General features: G+C 34.4%; 1 protein-coding gene across 1 annotated transcript; it reads left to right on the top strand.

Moving 5' to 3' along the window:
• The first annotated feature begins 365 nt into the window (after positions 1 to 365).
• Positions 366 to 8,761, top strand: Vago (vago). Its single transcript, XM_073973769.1, has 3 exons — positions 366 to 678; positions 817 to 949; positions 8,426 to 8,761. The coding sequence occupies exons 1-3, from the start codon at positions 594 to 596 to the stop codon at positions 8,736 to 8,738; spliced, it is 531 nt and encodes a 176-aa protein (XP_073829870.1). The 5' UTR covers positions 366 to 593; the 3' UTR covers positions 8,739 to 8,761.
• Positions 8,762 to 15,446: the final 6,685 nt, after the last annotated feature.

Raw genomic sequence — 15,446 nt, 5'->3', positions numbered from 1 at the left:
GCAAACAGCTTACTGTGGGTTAACTCTTTTCAATTAAAAATAGCTCTGACTTCTGTGTTGTCTACATAATGTCTCCCCTCCAGCATGAGCTAAAATTAATGATGATGATGATGCTGCTGCTTGGCTCGAGCTAATGCTCTTGCCTTTCAGTCTTATCTGTTGCAAATATTTTGAAATTCTACAGAAATAAAAACAAAACGTCCAATGTAAACAAAACACAACATTCATGAATATGCTTCCAGTCCGATCGATGCCCACCACAGAGAGATCACAACGCCAGCAACAACCACAACAAAACACAGTGACCGCACATTGATAAGGAATCACACATTGTTTTTGCAAAGACAGACTGACTGACAGTTTATAATCTCGACGAAACTAAAGCGCGTTTCGGACAGGAACACCTCGAGAAATTTCAAAAATCAGTTTCAGTTTGAAAATTGCCGATTAAGGAGAGAGACAAGCTGAGGAAAAGTTTAGCGAAAAAAACAATAAAAATTTCTATTTTCAATTTCCAAAGGTTAAATTCATTAACAACAATTATTACAACAAAATCTGAGGAAATATTAAACAAAAACTAAAGGAAATCCGAAATGTATCTACTTATTTCAATACTACTTTTTGCCAATGCCAATATTTTAATATTTGGCCTTCCGTCAAGGTCAACATATGGTCGTGGTAAGTCCTAAGTACGATGGCTGGATGGCGTCAAGCTGTATACATAGTTGTGCCATGGGTGTATTTTGCGTTTTAAATTTGTCTATTATCATCAATATAAAATAATCTATACCCCTCCTCCGCTCGCTCTCCTTCCAGATCGTTTTAATTCAAATTCAAGATGTGTTGATACCGAAACAGGTCGTGAACTTTATGTTGGTGACTCATTTACCCGATCTGGACGTTGTATAAGTGTTCAATGTTTGGATACGCTGGAACTATGGGAGGACAGGTAAGTGACCAATAATGCTCTAGAAATTTTCTTTAAAAAATCCACGTTTAAGGGGCCAATGTTGCTGTCGAAATTTGCATTAAAAAATCCACGTTTAAGGGGCCAATGTTGCTCTAGAAATTTTCTTTAAAAAATCCACGTTTAAGTGGCCAATGTTGCTCTAGAAATTTTCTTTAAAAAATCCACGTTTAAGTGGCCAATGTTGCTCTAGAAATTTTCTTTAAAAAACCCACGTTTAAGTGGCCAATGTTGCTCTAGAAATTTTCTTTAAAAAATCCACGCTTAAGTAGCCAATGTTGCTCTAGAAATTTTCTTTAAAAAATCCTCGTTTAAGTGGCCAATGTTGCTCTAGAAATTTTCTTTAAAAAATCCACGTTTAGGTGGCCAATGTTGCTCTAGAAATTTTCTTTAAAAAATCCACGTTTAAGTGGCCAATGTTGCTCTAGAAATTTTCTTTAAAAAATCCACGTTTAAGTGGCCAATGTTGCTTTAGAAATTTTCTTTAAAAAATCCACGTTTAAGTGGCCAATGTTGCTTTAGAAATTTTCTTTAAAAAATCCACGTTTAAGTGGCCAATGTTTCTTTAGAAATTTTCTTTAAAAAATCCACGTTTAAGTGGCCAATGTTGCTCTAGAAATTTTCTTTAAAAAATCCACGTTTAAGTGGCCAATGTTGCTCTAGAAATTTTCTTTAAAAAATCCACGTTTAAGTGGCCAATGTTGCTCTAGAAATTTTCTTTAAAAAATCCACATTTAAGTGGTCAATGTTGCTTTAGAAATTTTCTTTAAAACATCCACGTTTAAGTGGCCAATGTTGCTTTAGAAATTTTCTTTAAAAAATCCACGTTTAAGCGGCCATTGTTGCTCTAGAAATTTTCTTTAAAAAATCCACGTTTAAGTGGCCAATGTTGCTCTAGAAATTTTCTTTAAAAATCCACGTTTAAGTGGCCAATGTTGCTCTAGAAATTTTCTTTAAAAAATCCACGTTTAAGTGGCCAAAGTTGCTTTAGAAATTTTCTTTAAAAAATCCACGTTTAAGTGGCCAATGTTGCTCTAGAAATTTTCTTTAAAAAATCCACCTTTAAGTGGCCAATGTTGCTCTAGAAATTTTCTTTGATAAATCCACGCTTAAGTGGCCAATGTTTCTTTAGAAATTTTCTTTAAAAAATCCACATTTAAGTGGTCAATGTTGCTTTAGAAATTTTCTTTAAAAAATCCACGTTTAAGTGGCCAATGTTGCTTTAGAAATTTTCTTTAAAAAATCCACGTTTAAGTGGCCAATGTTGCTCTAGAAATTTTCTTTAAAAAATCCACGTTTAAGTGGCCAATGTTGCTCTAGAAATTTTCTTTAAAAATCCACGTTTAAGTGGCCAATGTTGCTTTAGAAATTTTCTTTAAAAAATCCACGTTTAAGTGGCCAATGTTGCTCTAGAAATTTTCTTTAAAAATCCACGTTTAAGTGGCCAATGTTGCTCTAGAAATTTTTTTTTAAAAAATCCACGTTTAAGTGGCCAATGTTGCTTTAGAAATTTTCTTTAAAAAATCCACGTTTAAGTGGCCAATGTTGCTCTAGAAATTTTCTTTAAAAAATCCACGTTTAAGTGGCCAATGTTACTCTAGAAATTTTCTTTAAAAAATCCACGTTTAAGTGGCCAATGTTGCTTTAGAAATTTTCTTTAAAAAATCCACGTTTAAGTGGCCAATGTTGCTCTAGAAATTTTCTTTAAAAAATCCACGTTCAAGTGGCTAATGTTGCTCTAGAAATTTTCTTTAAAAAATCCAATTTTAAGTGGCCAATGTTGCTCTAGAAATTTTCTTAAAAAATCCACGTTAAGTGGCCAATGTTGCTCTAGAAATTTTCTTAAAAAATCCACGTTAAGTGGCCAATGTTGCTCTAGAAATTTTCTTTAAAAAATCCACGTTTAAGTGGCCAATGTTGCTTTAGAAATTTTCTTTAAAAAATCCACGTTTAAGTGGCCAATGTTGCTCTAGAAATTTTCTTTAAAAAATCCACGTTCAAGTGGCTAATGTTGCTCTAGAAATTTTCTTTAAAAAAATCACGTTTAAGTGGCCAATGTTGCTCTAGAATTTTTTTTTTAAAAATCCACGTTCAAGTGGCCAATGTTGCTCTAGAAATTTTCTTTAAAAAATCCACGTTTAAGTGGCCAATGTTGCTCTAGAATTTTTTTTTTAAAAATCCACGTTCAAGTGGCCAATGTTGCTCTAGAAATTTTCTTTAAAAAATCCACGTTTAAGTGGCCAATGTTGCTCTAGAAATTTTCTTTAAAAAATCCACGTTTAAGTGGCCAATGTTGCTCTAGAAATTTTCTTTAAAAAATCCACGTTTAAGGGGCCAGTGTTGCTCTAGAAATTTTCTTTAAAAAATCCACGTTTAAGTGGCAAATGTTGCTCTAGAAATTTTCTTTAAAAAATCCACGTTTAAGTGGCCAATGCTGCTCTAGAAATTTTCTTTTAAAAATCCACGTTTAAGTGGCCAATATTGATCTAGAAATTTTCTTTATAAAATCCACGTTTAAGTAGCCAATAATGCTCTAGAAATTTTCTTTAAAAAATCCACGTTTAAGTGGCCAATGCTGCTCTAGAAATATTCTTTAAAAAATCCACGTTTCAGTGGCCAATGTTGCTCTAGAAATATTCTTTAAAAAATCCACCTTTCAGTGGCCAATGTTGCTCTAGAAATATTCTTTAAAAAATCCACGTTTCAGTGGCCAATGTTGCTCTAGAAATATTCTTTAAAAAATCCACGTTTCAGTGGCCCATGTTGCTCTAGAAATATTCTTTAAAAAATCCACGTTTCAGTGGCCAATGTTGCTCTAGAAATATTCTTTAAAAAATCCACGTTTCCGTGGCCAATGTTGCTCTAGAAATATTCTTTAAAAAATCCACGTTTAAGTGGCCAATGTTGCTCTAGAAATTTTCTTCAAAAATTCCACGTTTAAGTGGCCAATGTTGCTCTGGAAATTTTCTTTAAAAAATCCACGTTTCCGTGGCCCATGTTGCTCTAGAAATATTCTTTAAAAAATCCACGTTTCAGTGGCCCATGTTGCTCTAGAAATATTCTTTAAAAAATCCACGTTTCCGTGGCCAATGTTGCTCTAGAAATATTCTTTAAAAAATCCACGTTTCCGTGGCCAATGTTGCTCTAGAAATATTCTTTAAAAAATCCACGTTTCCGTGGCCAATGTTGCTCTAGAAATTTTCTTTAAAAAATCCACGTTTCAGTGGCCAATGTTGCTCTAGAAATATTCTTTAAAAAATCCACGTTTCAGGGGCCAATGTTGCTCTAGAAATTTTCTTTAAAAAATCCACGTTTCAGGGGCCAATGTTGCTCTAGAAATTTTCTTTAAAAAAACCACGTTTTAGTGGCCAATGTTGCTCTAGAAATTTTCTTTAAAAAATCCACGTTTCAGTGGCCAATGTTGCTCTAGAAATTTTCTTTAAAAAATCCACGTTTCAGTGGCCAATGTTGCTCTAGAAATATTCTTTAAAAAATCCACGTTTCAGTGGCCAATGTTGCTCTAGAAATATTCTTTAAAAAATCCACGTTTCCGTGGCCAATGTTGCTCTAGAAATTTTCTTTAAAAAATCCACGTTTCAGTGGCCAATGTTGCTCTAGAAATTTTCTTTAAAAAAACCACGTTTTAGTGGCCAATGTTGCTCTAGAAATTTTCTTTAAAAAATCCACGTTTCAGTGGCCAATGTTGCTCTAGAAATTTTCTTTAAAAAATCCACGTTTCAGTGGCCAATGTTGCTCTAGAAATTTTCTTTAAAAAAACCACGTTTCAGTGGCCAATGTTGCTCTAGAAATTTTATTTAAAAAATCCACGTTTCAGCGGCCAATGTTGCTCTAGAAATTTTCTTTAAAAAATCCACGTTTCAGTGGCCAATGTTTCTCTAGAAATTTTCTTTAAAAAATCCAAGTTTAAGTGGCCAATGTTGCTCTAGAGATTTTCTTTAAAAAATCCACGTTTAAGTGGCCAATGTTGCTCTAGAAATTTTCTTTAAAAAATCCAAGTTTAAGTTGCCAATGTTGCTCTAGAAATTTTTTTTAAAAAATCCACGTTTAAGTGGCCAATGTTGCTCTAGAAATTTTCTTTAAAAAATCCACGTTTAAGTGGCCAAGGTTGCTCTAGAAATTTTCTTTAAAAAATCCACGTTTCAGTGGCCAATGTTGCTCTAGAAATTTACTTTAAAAATCCATGTTTAAGTGGCCAAGGTTGCTCTAGAAATTTTCTTTAAAAAATCCACGTTTCAGTGGCCAATGTTGCTCTAGAAATTTTCTTTAAAAAATCCACGTTTCAGTGGCCAATGTTTCTCTAGAAATTTTCTTTAAAAAATCCAAGTTTAAGTGGCCAATGTTGCTCTAGAGATTTTCTTTAAAAAATCCACGTTTAAGTGGCCAATGTTGCTCTAGAAATATTCTTTAAAAAATCCACGTTTCAGTGGCCAATGTTGCTCTAGAAATATTCTTTAAAAAAATCCACGTTTCAGTGGCCAATGTTGCTCTAGAAATATTCTTTAAAAAAATCCACGTTTCAGTGGCCAATGTTGCTCTAGAAATATTCTTTAAAAAAATCCACGTTTCAGTGGCCAATGTTGCTCTAGAAATATTCTTTAAAAAATCCACGTTTCAGTGGCCAATGTTGCTCTAGAAATATTCTTTAAAAAAATCCACGTTTCAGTGGCCAATGTTGCTCTAGAAATATTCTTTAAAAAATCCACGTTTCAGTGGCCAATGTTGCTCTAGAAATATTCTTTAAAAAATCCACGTTTCAGTGGCCAATGTTGCTCTAGAAATTTTCTTAAAAAAATCCACGTTTCCGTTGCCAATGTTGCTCTATAAATTTTCTTTAAAAATCCACGTTTCAGTGGCCAATGTTGCTCTAGAAATTTTCTTTAAAAAATCCACGTTTCAGTGGCCAATGTTGCTCTAGAAATATTCTTTAAAAAATCCACGTTTCAGTGGCCAATGTTGCTCTAGAAATTTTCTTTAAAAAATCCACGTTTCAGTGGCCAATGTTGCTCTAGAAATATTCTTTAAAAAATCCACGTTTCCGTGGCCAATGTTGCTCTATAAATTTTCTTTAAAATAACCACGTTTCAGTGGCCAATGTTGCTCTAGAAATTTTCTTTAAAAAATCCACGTTTCAGTGGCCAATGTTGCTCTAGAAATTTTCTTTAAAAAATCCACGTTTCAGTGGCCAATGTTGCTCTAGAAATTTTTTTTAGAAAATCCACGTTTCAATGGCCAGTGTTGCTCTAGAAATTTTCTTTAAAAAAACCACGTTTCAGTGGCCAATGTTGCTCTAGAAATTTTCTTTAAAAAATCCACGTTTCAGTGGCCAATGTTGCTCTAGAAATTTTCTTTAAAAAATCCACGTTTCAGTGGCCAATGTTGCTCTAGAAATTTTCTTTAAAAATCCAAGTTTAAGTTGCCAATGTTGCTCTAGAAATTTTCTTTAAAAATCCATGTTTAAGTGGCCAAGGTTGCTCTAGAAATTTTCTTTAAAAATCCAAGTTTAAGTTGCCAATGTTGCTCTAGAAATTTTCTTTAAAAATCCATGTTTAAGTGGCCAAGGTTGCTCTAGAAATTTTCTTTAAAAAATCCACGTTTCAGTGGCCAATGTTGCTCTAGAAATTTTCTTTAAAAAATCCACGTTTCAGTGGCCAATGTTGCTCTAGAAATTTTCTTTAAAAAATCCACGTTTCAGTGGCCAATGTTGCTCTAGAAATTTTCTTTAAAAAATCCACGTTTCTGTGGCCAATGTTGCTCTAGAAATTTTCTTTAAAAAATCCACGTTTCAGTGGCCAATGTTGCTCTAGAAATTTTCTTTGAAAAATCCACGTTTCAGTGGCCAATGTTGCTCTAGAAATTTTCTTTAAAAAATCCACGTTTCAGTGGCCAATGTTGCTCTAGAAATTTTCTTTAAAAAATCCACGTTTAAGTGGCCAATGTTGCTCTAGAAATTTTGTTTAAAAAATCCACGTTTAAGTGGCCAATGTTGCTCTAGAAATTTTCTTTAAAAAATCCACGTTTAAGTGGCCAATGTTGCTCGGGAAATGTTCTTTAAAAAAACCCACGATTAAGTGGCCAATGTTGCTTTAGAAATTTTCTTTAAAAATCCACGCTTAAGTGGCCAGTGTTGCTATAGAAATGTTTTTTTTTTTAACCCTTGATTAAGGGGCCAATGTTGCTCTAGAAGTTTTCTTCAAAAAATCCACGCTTAAGTGGTAAATGTTGCTCTAGAAATTTTCTTCAAAAAATCCACGCTTACGTGGGCAATGTTGCTCTAGAAATTTTCTTCAAAAAATCCACGTTTAAGTGGTAAATGTTGATCTAGAAATTTTCTTTAAAAAACCCAAGATTAAGTGGCCAATGTTTATCTAGGAAATTTCTTCAAAAAACCCACGTTTAAGTGGCCAATGTTGCTCGGGAAATGTTCTTTAAAAAAACCCACGATTAAGTGTCCAATGTTGCTCTAGAAATTTTCTTTAAAAAATCCACGTTTAAGTGGCCAATCTTGTTCTAGAAATTTTCTTTAAAAAATCCACGTTTAAGTGGCCAATCTTGCTCTAGAAATTTTCTTTAAAAAATCCACGTTTAAGTGGCCAATGTTGCTCTAGAAAATTTCTTTAAAAAATCCTCGTTTAAGTGGCCAATGCTGCTCTAGAAATTTTGTTTAAAAAATCCACGGTTAAGCGGCCAATGTTGCTCTAGAAATTTTCTTTAAAAAATCCACGTTTAAGTGGCCAATCTTGCTCTAGAAATTTTCTTTAAAAAATCCACGTTTAAGTGGCCAATGTTGCTTTAGAAATTTTCTTTAAATAATCCACGTTTAAGTGACCAATGTTGCTCTAGAAATTTTCTTTAAAAAAATCCAGGTTTAAGTGGCCAAAGTTGCTCTAGGAATTTTCTTTAAAAAATCCACGTTTAAGTGGCCAAAGTTGCTCTAGAAATTTTCTTAAAAAATCCACGTTTAAGTGGCCAAAGTTGCTCTAGAAATTTTCTTTAAAAAGTCCACGTTTAAGTGGCCAATGTTCCTCTAGAAATTTCCTTTGAAAAGTCCACGTTTATGAAGCCAATGTTCCTCTAGAAATTTTCTTTAAAAAATCCACGTTTTTAGAGCAAATGTTCCTCAAGAAATTTTCTTTAAAAAAAATCCACGTTTAAGTGGCCAAGTTTCTCTGAAAATTTTCTTTAAAAATCCACGCTTCAGTGGGCAATGTTGCTCTAGACATTTTTTTTAAATCCCCGCTTAAGTGATCAATGTTTCTCTAGAATTTTTTTTCAAAAATCCACTTTTAAGTGGACGATGTTGCTCTAGAAATTTTCTTTAAAAAATTCACGTATATGTGGCCAATGTTGCTCTTGAATACTCATTCTCAAATTATTAAAAAATAAAACCTTTTTAATCCATTGAAGATTTCATTTAATACCCACCTTCTTCCATTTCAGATGTCAAGTGCCGAAATTAGAAGGCAACTGCTCCCGTGTACCAGTAGCCAACGAATTTCTCGACTATCCACGCTGCTGTCCAACATATGAGTGCACAAAATATTCCATGGATGATAATAGCTATACCTATGAGACCCGGATCTATGATCGTTATGGACGTTTGCTGAAAGAACATATAACACAGAGTTTGAAAATACAGGTAGAAGTACCAATGCCGGTTGGCCAAAATTATCGCCGTATCGAAATAAGACCATCAAATCCGGCAACAAATTTCAATCGTAGAGATAATGTTTATCAAATAAATTATAATTGATATTTAACAAATATTAAATAGAAGAGTATTTTTATTGTTTATAATATTTTAGGGGTGGGAGTGATGAAGAGAAGTGCATAAAAGACAAAGTATAGAATAAACTATTTTTTTGTAAAACTCTTGCTTTTAAATTGTTTTTATTCTAACGGTAATATGACATTCGTAGATTCTACGTTACGTTAGCCAATAACTATTAACTTGATATTACACCGAGGCGGCACCCGACGGCAATATGGGTGCATTACAAAGATGTATAATACAACAAGATAAGACATTGGACTGTCATAAATTTGCAGTAGATGTCGGTGGGGTTTTAGATAAGGTTTTGTTACAATATCATGACATTAACATTTGGTCTGTTCCTTTACTTTTGAAAGTGGTAAAACCGGCAAAAATAGTATAAGTTGTAAACTGCACTCATATGAATTGATTGGTGTCTAAAGTAAAGGAACGCTTTTCGAGTAAAAAGTGGTAAAACTTGAAGATTCTTGCACGTAAAGGCACAGAGCTATTATGTACATGGTACAATAAAGTAGAGGTAGGCCAGGTATGAAAATCACTGAGAAATGCCACCCTGCAGCCGTGGCTTAAAACGTCAAATGGCATGGTACAATAATAATGGTAGATGTACCTGCATAGCTATCCCGTATTACAAAAACATATGGAACTTAGAGCTTCACTTTTTATATGTTAAAAGTGCCATATAGTGTAAAAACATTTCTTTAGCTAGGCTCCAGAATATTCTTGTTGGAAAAGTGTTCCAAAAATAGCAAAAGTTCTTCACAAACTTATGAGAGTGAAAAATGTCATTCATTTATTTTCTACTTGGCAAGTTTGGCTAATCTGACATCGTGATTGCTGGTATCCGATTTGCAGATAAATGTCAGCAGAATTTTTACAAAAATTGTAATTTTTACGTTCCCGTACTTTTGGAACAAATTTAAATTAATATCAATATTTGATAAATTGTTCATTCGTAAGTTTTGCTAAAAAAATCAACAATTTTATTTTGCCACGCGAATACACATTTTTTGTCCTTGTTTTCAATTTTAAGATATAGTGTTACAGCAGAAGTTTTTTGTTGGAACAATTCAGCGATACATCTACCTTTATGATTGCATAATGTCAAAAACAGTACAAAATGTCAACCCTGCTTTTGACAGATTAGGCCATAAAAAGTAAAAAATTGTAATCAGCTGTAAGATGTGGCCTACCTTTACTTTATTCTACCATGATTATGTACATTTTTGAGTGAAATTATTTTTTACTCTCCGAAATGCACTGGAATTCTCAAAACAAATAGAGAAATAAAAACCACATTTGACAGTTGAAAAAGAAGGCAGAAATAAATAATTACAAAAAATATGTTCTTTGTTGGTCTTGTGGAGCAGCCAGATTCAAATCAAAAGTGTGCCAAAGGCGTAGGTGGCCAAACAACGGAGCTAACCCATATAATTATACTCACAGCCTTTACAGCGTGTTTTTGTAAAAAGTTTTTGTCCATTCGTTCGTCGATTTCATGAACGAAGGCACAATTTGGTTTTCATAGCGGTTGACGTTTGTATTCGTGTGGCAAACAAATGAAAGCTTTTATTTTCGTAATTTTTTTAGTTTTCGTAACAAAATCAGACGAACGAATACGTCAAAAATAAACGAATGGAAAAGACCCATCGTTTTGAATGAAAATTAAATAATTTGAGTAATAAATGGCACAAAATACACGAAAACTGGAAGAGAATGCAATTTTATTTATTTCCATAGAAGCACACGCGTATATGTACATCCGTTTCATCATATTATCACAATTATTTTTGGACAAATTTGATTACATATTTTTCTTATTTTTTGTTTTTCATCTGTTTATCGGGGTTGCCATCAAGTAACACATTTTACGTGCAGATGCTTATGCAAAATTCACAAAATAAGTATCATGGAAACCCTGAAATATAAAAGCTTTTATGAAATAGACGAAAGCTTTCAGATAAAAACGAATGGTTCGTAAAATTTTACAAGAACCAAATTTTGAACGTATACGTTTTAGTACGAACGGTTCGTGTGACAGGCAAGCATTTTTACAAAAACACCCTGTTAGTATGCTCCATGGTAGAATAAGGAAGGTAGAACAGGTTCGAAAAAACCATAGAAAATCAACCCTACACCTATGCCCGCTTTCTTTCAAAATTGTCAATGGTGACAAACTTCAAGTTTTGTTTTTATTTATTTTTGTTTTCAAATTTCATAAAATGTTAACAAATAAATGGAACGTTATAAAGAAAAACAAATACATATGTATTTTTTATGGGGATCTGCTAAAAATGTTGCTGCTACAGATGTTGGTGTTGTAGCATCGCAAATATCTACATATTTCAGTAACCTGGTGCTGATTCCTCTGTATTCAGATTCAAATATTCTGTAACATGGACTGGTTGCGCCCATAAAGAATCAGGAGACAGTGGTGAGTGAGCTAAACAAATGCAGCGTGTCATGCGGTCCCAATTCACATGCCGGGCATGTGTTGGATATCGTGGCATCAATTCGGGCCCGATACTAATTGAGTCGACTGCATCGCCCGCTAAAGCCACTCGTTTTATCTTGATAGTTGGTGTTCTACTGCTGCAATAGATGGGTAGTGGTGGCCTCCGAATACGGAATACACACTGTAGCAAGCATTGTGCAGCCTGCGCAACTGCATCAGTATGAATGCTATTCAAATCTGCCTGATAGGTTCGTTGATAAAGATGTCATCGTTTATACCTATTTTTCCAGATCATGAAGATCCCTCCTGACGTGCCTGGGCGAGGGAAGCCTGTCCACTGTGTCGTGGCAATGATGCTCACGGCGATAACACCTAATAAGGTACTGCATCGACAACATTTTGTTGTGCTGATGCAAGGGTAAAATCTTCGTCTCCATCTTCAATAGTGTCATGAGGGCACGTTTGAATATTCTTCTACTGTTGTTTTGTTGAGGTTACAAGATTTCTTTATTTTGCCTGCCAGCGATCTGAGGACCTTGTTCCTGCTTTTGATCTGTGGCATGCACGGACAACTTAAACATGCTATTGGTATTTAAACCCAATATCTTGGAGTGTTAGTGGTCGGAATCATTGACCAATGTGTTTCATGGAGACCAATTTCAGCCGACTATGTGCTGAACAGAGTAGTGGCGGATATTTTCAGATCACATTTAAGCTATCGTACAATCATCCACATCCATTACAGCCTCTCTTTTTTAATCGTAATGGCTTTTGTTTTAATTTTATTTTTATTATGACACAAATTCTGTATATATGAAATTGAAATTTGTCATAATTGGGACATTAAAAACAAAACATATCAAAATAGGTTTGACACAAGTCGGTCACCAAAGAAAAAAATTGTAATCAGCTGTGAGCTCTGCTATACCTTTCTTATTATACCATGGTATGCTCTTTATATTAGAGCAGGCCTGCTCAGACACATACAAACACATTTTGTAATTGTGTTGGTTTTGAAATACACAAATTTCAATTTTCCTTTGTCTCTCTGTATACTGTGAGAAATATCGTAACAGTTTTGTTTTATTTTATATTTCAAAATATTGAGTAGAATAATTATTTTATTTTGACCAAATGTGACTGTTGATGTTATAATTTGTTGCAAATCAAGTTCGTGACAAACCAAAGTGCGTTGACAAACCAAACACTCTAATTTGCCGTAAAAATTTTAGGCAAATAAAAATTCGTATTCAGTATCTTCATTCATTTTTTCAGTGTACGCATATAAATTCATAGACAAATTCGAAAACAGAACCTTCCTCATTGAATTTTCAATAGAGACTGATTTTTAATTTTGAAAATATTCAAAACAAAAACAAAAGCTCTCTTTTTAAATTGTGTGTGTGAGAAAATTGACACACACCGACAGCTCAGGTGCGCACCTTGAGCAGGCCTGTATTAGAGCCGTTTGCAGGGTTAACCTTCTCAATGAGGATTTATTTGACGTATACGCAAAGGAATTGACATATAAAACACAGTGGGTTTGTTAAATCCGATTATATATAAACGTACTATATGATTGTCCTAATTTACATTGGGCGAGTTTACTTGCGGCAATTGTCAGTTTCTAGGTGACAGAGGGTGCTGAGAGGAAAAGGGTTACCATAAGCCTCACCTCTCTCTCCAACAAAATGACAATTGCCGCAAGTAAACTCGCCCAATGTAAATCGGAACTTTCCGAGGGTATACACAATTATACTATGTTTACATTTACGAAATCCACTTGATTTCATCTGTCAATTCCTTTGTGTATACGTCAAATGAAAACTCATCTGAAATCGATTGGATTTCATTTGACGTTTGAGCAATGGAATTGACAGTTGAAATCGAGTGGATTTCGTAAATGTAAACATAGTATTAGATACGATGAAAAATGTGATTTAGAATATATGTCCCAATTTACATTAGGCGAGTTTACTTGCGGCAATTGTCAGTTTGTTGGAGAGAGAGGTGAGGCATATGGTAACCCTTTGCCTCTCAACACCCTCTCTCACCAACAAACTGACAATTGCCGCAAGTAAACTCGCCTAATGTAAATTGGGACTATGCTAGGGCCAAATCCATTTCACACCATTTGGAGTCGAGTTATCCCTTTCCTTCCGCTTGCCTTGTTGGCACTATAACTTTTGAACAAATCAACCGATTTACACCTCGTAAAGTTTCAAGTTCGAATATGACTACATCTGTCCACTGCTTCGGGTACCCCCCACAAAATTGTTATTTTACGCGAAAATGCTAAAAGTAAAGCTGAAAGCACATACAACGTTTGAGTAAAGTTTTGCGTTGGGCGTTGACAAAAAACAACAACAACAGGGCGACGCCGACAGCAAAGTCCGGCGTTGATGTGTTTGCGGCATATATTTCAAATGAATTTGAATTTTTCGGCATCATGCCCAACAGTGTAAAAACGGCCAAAACGACACAAAACTTTACTCAAACGTTGTATGTGTTTTCAGCTTTAATCCAGCCACCGTATCGTTTTGAACTTTTAACAATAGCCCTCGCATCTCCCATTACAAAGATATAATTTTTTTCGAGGCAAGTTCATACTTCCAGAGATAATTACCCTAAAACGGTAAGAAGCCTACAGACATCAACTAAAATGGCTTTTAGCGAATTAGTCCAAACTTTGCACATTGTAATAGTTCTCCCAAACTTAAAACTAATTTGGAGATAGACTATATCGGCCCAATCCTTCCGTCAACTACCACAAAAGTTCAAAAAATTTGGCTAACTACAGGTTGAGAATTGTTCGCGGGTAAATTTTAAAATTTATTTCAGATAGTTTGGCTGCTAATGATTTGGTATAGCTCCCATATCAATCCAGTTTTTAGCGTACCTTGTGAAATATTGTTGTTATTGGTGAATATTTTACTATAACCGTATCTAGCGGTTTCAGTTATAAAAATATATTAGACAAAGTTCAAAGTTTGGAATATTGAGTTCCCTATCAACAGAAAATATCTATATCAAATCTATAGGTAAAGGTAAAAGGTGTCAATAAAAATCATGGAATAAGCAAAACCACCCTTTATCTTATTTTATACTTTTTTATTGTAATAATAATAGCAAATCAAGAGAAATTGCCTTGTAACAAATATACACATTTTTTGTTTGGATAATTTCATGCTGAACGAAGTCCTGATTATTTAATTTATCAGCATCTACTTTAAAGCAGGCACAGCGACAACATTCTGTGTAAAATGGAATGTGATTTATTCTTAAGCGCTCGGCACATACGATGCGTTGAGCGTCGCGGCACAACAACCACATGAAAAAAGTATAAGTTTTTTGAAAAACAACAATGTGGCTGACGCATTAAAGTTAAACATAATTTAACTGTTTTGGGACAACGCGTGTCCCAACGTGTCACTAAACGGACCGTATGTGCCGAGGGCTTTATTTCATTGCACACGGGACGGGACGTACTTTTCTGATTCTGGCATTTGCCTTCTGTCTGTTTACTATTTTTTCACATATGCCATTTAAACTTGCTGCAATAAAAGCACATTTTTCCAGTCGATTTCAACGCCATCTATACCTCAAGATTGCATTTTCATTGGAAAATGCACTTTGTTCAATCTTTACTAGTTATAAAGCTGAAAACAGATACAACGTTTGATTAAAGTTTTGCGTTGGGCGTCGGGAAAAAACAACAACAACAGGGCGACGACGATACCAAAGTCCAGCGTTTATCTGTTTGTCGACATATATTTCAAATGAATTTGAATTTTTCGGCATCATGCCCAACAGTGTAAAAACGGCCAAAACGACACAAAACTTTAATCAAACGTTGTATCTGTTTTCAGCTTAAGTCTTTGTGCATTCTGTGTGAACGCAGATGACGGATTTTTTTTCTTTCCTTTTTTTTGCAAAATATTGAAAATAAAGCTGAAAACACATCCAACGTTTGGGTAAAGTTTTGTGTCGTTTTGGCCGTTTTTACACTGTTGGGCATGATGCCGAAAAATTCAAATTCATTTGAAATATATGCCGGCAAACATATCAAAGCTGGACTTTGGTGTCGGCATCGCTCTGTTGTTGTTTTTTCTCAACGCCCAACACAAAACTTTACTCAAACGTTGGATGTGTTTTCAGCTTAAGCACAACGGACCTATGTACGGCGGCCTTTACAGTGTAACAACGCCTCGGAAACTGGCTATCACTGAAAA

This window comes from Musca autumnalis, unplaced genomic scaffold, assembly GCF_047663935.1.
Source record: "Musca autumnalis isolate F117 unplaced genomic scaffold, ASM4766393v1 scaffold_3, whole genome shotgun sequence".
In the NCBI taxonomy this organism is placed as follows: Eukaryota; Metazoa; Arthropoda; class Insecta; order Diptera; family Muscidae; genus Musca; species Musca autumnalis.
This window is presented reverse-complemented; position numbering and strand designations above follow the sequence as displayed.

Excerpts from the sequence above, each read along its gene's own strand:
- Vago (XM_073973769.1), top strand. The coding sequence starts at position 594 with ATGTATCTACTTATTTCAATACTACTTTTTGCCAATGCCAATATTTTA. Across the intron at positions 679-816 it reads AAGGTCAACATATGGTCGTG|ATCGTTTTAATTCAAATTCA; the intron begins GTAAGTCCTAAG and ends CTCTCCTTCCAG. Across the intron at positions 950-8,425 it reads CTGGAACTATGGGAGGACAG|ATGTCAAGTGCCGAAATTAG; the intron begins GTAAGTGACCAA and ends CTTCCATTTCAG.